General features: G+C 36.1%; 1 protein-coding gene across 22 annotated transcripts; it reads right to left on the bottom strand.

Annotated features, from left to right (window-relative positions):
* Positions 1-1,071: 1,071 nt before the first annotated feature.
* On the bottom strand, positions 1,072-6,226 carry LOC110926733. Of its 22 annotated transcripts, XR_004882193.1 has the most exons (10): positions 5,579-6,183; positions 5,246-5,337; positions 4,645-4,741; positions 4,288-4,437; positions 4,145-4,203; positions 3,523-4,003; positions 3,276-3,419; positions 3,095-3,178; positions 2,799-2,876; positions 1,072-1,335 (listed from the first exon to the last, which is right to left on the bottom strand). XR_004882193.1 is itself a non-coding variant. In XM_035984629.1 (6 exons), exons 3-6 carry the CDS (start codon positions 4,777-4,779, stop codon positions 3,991-3,993), a joined length of 357 nt encoding a protein of 118 aa, XP_035840522.1. In that variant the 5' UTR covers positions 4,780-4,798; positions 5,246-5,337; positions 5,579-6,178; the 3' UTR covers positions 3,667-3,990. The 22 variants fall into 22 exon arrangements, 1 of the variants encoding a protein (XP_035840522.1); XR_004882196.1 differs by having other exon boundaries at positions 3,276-4,003; positions 4,645-4,794; positions 5,579-6,187; XR_002585379.2 differs by having other exon boundaries at positions 3,276-4,003; positions 5,579-6,185.
* Between the last annotated feature and the right edge of the window lie 1,199 nt (positions 6,227-7,425).

The following is a 7,425-nucleotide window of genomic DNA, read 5'->3' as shown; positions in this document are numbered from 1 at the left end:
TATTTCTTTAATTTATAAATATAACTAGGTTAATGTCCGCGTAATACGCGGGCTTCAACCAAAACCATATTATTTACTTTGAAATGAAATATTCTGTACAAATATATACTATCATCATTGACAAACGGGGCACTTTACGGAAACGTACGGTCACGTGAGTATTCGGTATTGGAAAAACAGTTTAGTCGCTTACTTATGGGGTAGCTCCCCATGGCATGTATAAACGAGTAAATTAACTGGTTAAAACAAGTTTTCGGAATTAAAACTGGAAAACTGCAAACACGTGAACTCGCCAACATTATGTTGACACTCTACTGCATGCTTTGCAGGTTGCTCGATACAGCTTTGGACGGACGTTGCAATCGGATGGAGTGCGTGGTTCGTAAGTAACATGTTAATAAACTTGTGGTTTCAATTATGATGCGTTTTCTTCCCCTTTCCGCTGTGAACTTAAACTATGTTTTGAAAAATTTAAATTAGGTCACTAATTATGCTAATGTTTATAACAATAACTAATCCGTTCAAAATAATTAGTGGCTAAGATCCTGGTCGTCACACGCCTCGGGGTAATACTCTGCGTGTGGATGTTGAGGGTGTGACAGATACATTGGAAGAAAAATACAGAAAACTATTCAAATGCCGGAAAAAACTTCCTTGTAGACTACATTTGTTGTTTTACTCGTTACCTTCTCATCTTTGTCTACAGAACTTCTTAGGAAATTTCTTCTAACAGTTACCGTCGACCAAAAACTCGTTATTTTTTTTCAAATTTAATACTATCTAAAAAGACACGGCCTGAATAACAAAAACAATAAAATTAATAAAAGTGTAACGAAGTTTAATGATTGAAAATACATATCCTGACATACAATTTTGGATTTTACATCAACTAGGCTCCGATTTATCATCGTTCTATAAGAACACCCCAGGAAAGAATGAAAAAAATTGGTAGCTTAACAAACGGATACAAGTTACCGCTAGAAAGATCCTTAGGAAGAAGTGGCATGATATTATCACAATATGGTAGCATCTTGTCATCCAAAGCCGACATATATAAATAGTCAGTATTGATAATTTAAGAATTATTTAACGACTAAAATAAAACTTACATATAATTTTGGAATTATACATTCACTCATGAGTAAAAACCGGTTTCTAATTGTTATAAGACAACTACATTTCCGAATTAATTACATCTTTGAGAAAAAAAAAGTCAAATCATAAGCAAAGCAAACCAAATCTAATTTCTAAGAATATTTCGAACAAATCCATTACAATTCCTTCTTGACCAAACATGGTTAGACTTCCAAGGGTCAAATATTGAGCATGCTCAACCTGGAAAAAAAGGAGGTTCACGGGTTATGGGTTTTTTAAAAAAAATTATATTTATAAAAGAATTTTTTTATATGATTTCTTATAAGTGGATAAACATTCATGTTTAACAAACATTACGAAAAAAAATTGTACAAAAGATTAAATGGATTTGTCACGGGATCCGAGTATATGGATTTAAGGCTCAAGCTCGGCTCGGGTTCTATAAGGCTTGCCTCGTTTAGAGCTTTTTCTCGAGCCGATCTCGAGCAGCTTGCGAGCCGCTCAGCTCACTTGCACCTAAGCACTGGTAATCACACATAACATGCTAATTTAAAAAAAAATAAAAAAATAAAAACTACAGCAATATCAAACTTACTAAAGAGAATAAAATGCCCGTTTTTATGATGTAAGTAAAAAAAATTAACATACAAAAAAGTTATTGCCATTTAAAAATCGCAAGGGTGTCAAGTTCCATTGCTAGATATCACCATGATCTTTTAAATAATACCACTTTTGGCAACCATGCGTTTCCCAAAGTTGTACATAAAACTACGTTGACTCGAACCATTCTACTCGAACAAAAGTTCCATTGCTACATATCACCAAGATCTTTTAAATAATACCACTTTTGGCAATATTATCAATTGCCAAATCACATCTAATGAATAAGATCACCCCTCTTTAAACCAACACAGGAGCTAAAAAAGAACACAAAATAAATTGAGCCCGATCGCACTACTAAAAACCCATACTTGCAAAAAAAATAAAAGGATCAAGGGTATTGCACACCAAAATATACAAAAAAATGTTGTATTCACAGGTATGCATGCTGCCATAACGACATCAAAGGAACTTCTTTCCATCAAAAATTATGTCCGTTAATGCAAAAAAAATCACGAATCAATGGCGGAGGTTCAATATCCACAAAGAATAATGGTATGCTGCATCAATAGTTCGAATAGTAGCCACTTTGAATTTTAAATAACAACTTATAAGGAGCATACTGTTACTGTGAAAAAACACTGATTTCAATTGTTGGTTTAATCCAGGACAAACGGCAAGAATAAACCCCATGGACTTTTACCTACATTTTACAGATAAATACTTTTAATGCAAGGGAAAAAATTGGGGACAACCAGTTGGTACCGGTACCTAATTATTTTCGGTACCGAATTATTTTCAGTACCGATTTGGTACCCACTTTTACCGGTATTTACCGGATTTTACCTTCAAATACCAGTACTGATACCGTACTAAGCATTTGCGGTACCGGTACCCTATTTAGCGATTTTCGGTACCGGTACTGAGCTCATCCCTAGGGAGAAACTGAGACTACCTAGCAATCGGCAGGGATTAAAAGCAGTTGACAAAAAAGAAGCAAATATCAATACATAACGTAAAAGGTTCCAGAATTGATGTCGAAATCAGTTCATATTTCTTATATTGCTTCTTCACAAATATTCATTAAAGATTAAAAAAGGTACCATGTCAATTTTCATCTTTAGTTATCCTTATTGTGTCTCTTTTGTTTGACTCACTCCACCGCCACGGTGCTGCCAGTTCTGGGCGAAAAACAATAAACAGAAAGATAACGATTTAGGAAAGATGGGCCGAAAGCCAGGTTAGGAAACAGGTCAAAAGAGTAATTATGTGTGGGTTCAGGTTGATTCGAGTCAGCTTGATTGACCGAGAGTACTTTTTATCCAAATGTAATGACATCATATGATGGACACGTTAGAAGCTGCTTAAATTTTCATATTTGCAGTAGCTGAGGTGGCACCTGGAAGTCTAGTGTTCAGGAGTTCTTATGGTATCTTTCATAAGATGCTCAAAAACCTTTTCCCATTGTCAACTGCAACTCTTCCTATTGTTTATTAAGCCCAAATACAACAGATTGAATAAGCATAAAGTGAATTAAGTTATTAGTATATCGATTTCAGTATATATATTAATAAATTTACCTTCTTAAATCATTAGCAGCTGACTTTTTGGAGTATGGGTTGTTTGAGAACAAAACTCCACGAAGAGGCTTCCCATCTTTAATGGTCTCAATTGTATAGCAATTAGTGATAAACCTAAATCTTGTTGGAAGTTGCATTGATTTGCTTCACGTATGACATAAGTGAGTCAGGGTGATCCCACTACAAAACTCAGTTGGAATATTAATAATAACCTCAAAGCAGCCCCGGAAAAGTATCTAGAACTTACAAATTTGGTAACGTCTAACTCAGACTGCGCGCAGAGGATGAGTTTGGTGTAGCCAAGGGTGCAGAAGCGACAGACAACAACCAATCCGCAGTGGCCAGCGACAGATTTGTCCAGTTTGAGGTCAACCAGTTGTCACAATGAAAATTATTAAGCAGCTAAATGGAATAATAGACAAATAGCGAGGGGGTCATACGAGCGACATGAGTGGTATATTTTGCAAGATTCCTTAAATCGGCAAACATATTTTTTTAACTATTTGTTATTTTTGTGACCCCTTGGCTTCATCCTCTTCGTAGGAAGGATAAGTGGCTTGAATGACCAAGTCGCCCACCACCAGAAGGAACGATTAGCACAATTTAAACACATTTAAATCAGAGCTTCAAAGATGGCAGTGATAAATCATCATAAGTTTTCACAAAGTCGCCATAACCATCATCCTCGTCTTCTTCCTCTTGATCGTTCACCTGCTCAATCTTGCCTCCTAAAAAAACAAACAAAAAAAAACCCCATGATCATATAGAAATCTTAAACATAAATCCTAAAAATGCACATATTTCGTGAAAAAAGTCATAGGACCGGTGTTGAAACGGGAGAGTAAATTAAAAAAAAAAAGAATACAAACCTCATCATAAACGACCTTTTGGTTGCGCTAGAGTTCCAAAGGCGGAAGGACCACTCTTCCTGCATGAAATAAACCATTTAATTGTCTTATGTTTTAGACATCCAAGTACTTGTATATACGGTTGCCTGTTTATGATCTCGAACCTGATCTAGATTTTTTTTCCAATAGAAGATTCTACGTGGAATGCTTAGGTGGCTTAACCATGGGGTGACATGTGTCCCCCAATGCTCTCCGCGACCACGTGGAATGCTTAGGTTGCTCCCAACATAACCGGCCAGTAAGATTCTCCATTTCTGCAGTTGAGTTCATCAAAAAAATGGATTTTGAAACAGGGAAAAAGATAAAAAAAACATTGATTAAAAGAATTTAAAATTCATAACTTGGAGGTGTAAGATACTTGATCTAACCACTATCTTATGTAAGCAAAGGATATATATGTTATTAAAACTTGTAATAAGCATATTTTGTAACTTCGCTTAGTGCTGGATTAAAATAATTACCTTTCCACTGTTCTTGAAGCTTATTTTCATGTTTATAAACAGGTTGCGCAGCCCAGACAAAGTATCCTCCTGTTCACCTCCAGAAGCAAAATTCCATCTTAAACACAAATGGAAAAAACGGTTGCAAGTCAACATGCTAATATCAGTCCCCTGTCTTAAAATCAAAACATCACAAACACAAAACTAAATATCAGAAATCTCATTACTGACAACCCAACGTTGGTGTATCAATTAAGGCCTGATTTTTGCTCTCCTCGTAAGCTTTGCTAGGAGCAGGGGCGTCATGAAGTTTATTGTTATTAGGCTTAACTGGTAAAACAAACTATATTAAAGCATCTACTTGCAAATGAATGATAGAATTTTAATTTAGGGGTCCAATACGGGTCAAAGTGGGTGCATATTAGGGCTGCACGCTGTAGGTTCACATTTGGGCCACAAATACTAATGTCAGCACCATGAACCCGTATGTATTCAACCATTACCCAACCCCCTATCTATCACCTCAAATGCTAATATTTTTGATACAGCATCATAAATCTAAGTAATGAGAACGCTGGACATGCTTTAGAACCGGAACAGGAAGTAAATTTTTGATACTTACCTAATTCGTCAAAAACTTTTCTGGACGTGCACTGTCCCGCTGACTACTGCGAAATTCTATCCCTGGTCATCTTTTGTTTGCAGCTTCAAAATCTGATGTGAGAATGTCGTAAGTTTTTACAAAAAAAGTTGAATGTCACTATAAAATCTTGATGTAATAAGGTATAATTTGGATAGCAATAAGTTTTATGAATTAGGCATCGTTCAATTCAAAACAATCAGCTTCTAACTGTGCAATCGAAATCAAAACTTAAAATACAAGTAGATAACGAATCATTTGAATATGATGAATAGATTAATAAACCAACAAAGAATCTAACTTCATGAAACATACAGGAATAAACCCTTTGGCTTGTTGAATCAAAACCGTGAAGAGCTGACAGATCCTAATTCAACACACATCAATCCTGCACCTTCAATCAATCCAAAACCACAATATTTCTTCAAAATAACTAATTTATGTTTAGTAACAGAACTAATTATCGATAAATCGAGATCGAAATACCCCAGCGGCATGAGAATATTGCTATAATCTGACCGTACAATGATGAAGGATTCCGGCGCCGGAGATGAATAAAAACTTAAAACTTAAAACTTGTCCAACAAATCCGTATAAGAAATCGATCTTCAAATCATATAAACAAACAACATGATATCGGCTTTTAAAACCCTAAGAAAAAAGGAATAAGCTAATCGATCTTCAAATCATGTAAAATAACTTCATACATCATCACATAACAGTCAATAGATAAGAAATCAAAGTACAACAAACCATTCAAACAGAATCGATCAATAAGATGATGAAGAAGATATCAGAATATTTGAAGATTGAATAAACCTTGTCGCACAGGATCGATAATGATTTGAACGATTTGAGATAATGGGAGAGAGAGAGTATAGCAGAGGCGTATGTGAGAAGCTAATTCAATTCTTGATTTAGAGCTATGCCATACATGGCTGCTTATTTGGCATTAACCATAGGGTGACAAGTGTCCCCCAATGGTTTTGTTTATTATATATATAGATATAGATTATTTTCCCCCACATCGTACATTTCAATTAAATTATTACATTCGTTATTTACAACCCGTGAGTATTCACGGGTGATAACCTAGTATATATAATAAATAAAAATAAATGTTCACGTGGACTGTTTATAGCCTTCCCGCCCAGTATTGATTCCCTATTAGTGGGACACGTGGATCCCACCCAATTTGCTGTTTCCCTGTAACCTGACCCGTTAGTTTACTTTCCATACGATCCTTGATTCTCTTCAAACCCTAACGCTTTGTTCCCGAGTTAACTTAACGAGGGAAAAGAAAAGAAAGTAAAAGTGAGAAAGGAAAGGACGAGAAAGGAAAAAAAAAGATGTCTTTCCCACCATTTCCTCCCAAATCGGAAGGAAAGAAAAACTAAAGAATTTAGCCTAGTTTTCCTTTCTTTTCCTTCGTTAAATGAAACTCGAGAACACGACATGTTTTATTTTCCTTTCTTTTCCTTCCTTAAATAAAACTCTAAAACACAAAATATTTTTAGTTTCTTTTTATTTCTTTTCCTTTCCTTCCGTTAGTAAACTCTGGAACACAGTGTAACTTCAATTTATGTAAATCTTCTAACGGCGATTGTAATAGACCACCCTCATTGTCTCTTAGACTATCTCCAATGGGCCCTTGGAGACCAAGCCCTTAGAGGCCCTTGGATGCCCTTACTATTGGAGCTCATCCATCCTTAGAGGCCCTTAGGTGAGATGCCCTTGCACAAGGGCATGTGTTTGTCTTGGTTTATGTGATGAGGTGGGCTCAAAGTAAAAAAAAAAAGTTTTATTGAAATATTTGTGTGTAATGGGTAGTTGATGAGGTGGAAATTAAAAAAGGTAGGGATATTTGTAGTGTTGAAGATGAAATAGGGGTTTTTAAGGATTTGTAAGGATATTATGTGGCAGATGACGTGGCAGCTAAAGGCGCCTCAGGACGCTTTAGCATTGGAGATAGTGTTATTTTCTTTCCTCTCAAAACCACAACCCTCAACTTTCTATGTGCTTCATGCCGTCGCATATGATTTTCAATCTTCAGCCCTTGATTTTCCCTCCACCGTACGGGAGAGGTCCAGTTTTCAACTCTCAACGCGGGCATTCCGCCACTGTCTCCGGGCAGCCCCTACGTCCGACGCCGCTGCTATGAA

The sequence above is a fragment of the Helianthus annuus genome, chromosome 15 (genome assembly GCF_002127325.2).
Source record: "Helianthus annuus cultivar XRQ/B chromosome 15, HanXRQr2.0-SUNRISE, whole genome shotgun sequence".
NCBI classification, from domain to species: domain Eukaryota; kingdom Viridiplantae; phylum Streptophyta; class Magnoliopsida; order Asterales; family Asteraceae; genus Helianthus; species Helianthus annuus.
The sequence above is the reverse complement of the archived record's forward strand: the minus strand, read 5'-3'. Positions and strand labels throughout refer to the sequence as shown.

Excerpts from the sequence above, each read along its gene's own strand:
- LOC110926733 (XM_035984629.1), bottom strand. The coding sequence starts at position 4,779 with ATGTTGACTTGCAACCGTTTTTTCCATTTGTGTTTAAGATGGAATTTT. Across the intron at positions 4,438-4,644 it reads GCTTCAAGAACAGTGGAAAG|AAATGGAGAATCTTACTGGC; the intron begins GTAATTATTTTA and ends ACTCAACTGCAG. Across the intron at positions 4,204-4,287 it reads GGAAAAAAAATCTAGATCAG|GAAGAGTGGTCCTTCCGCCT; the intron begins GTTCGAGATCAT and ends TATTTCATGCAG.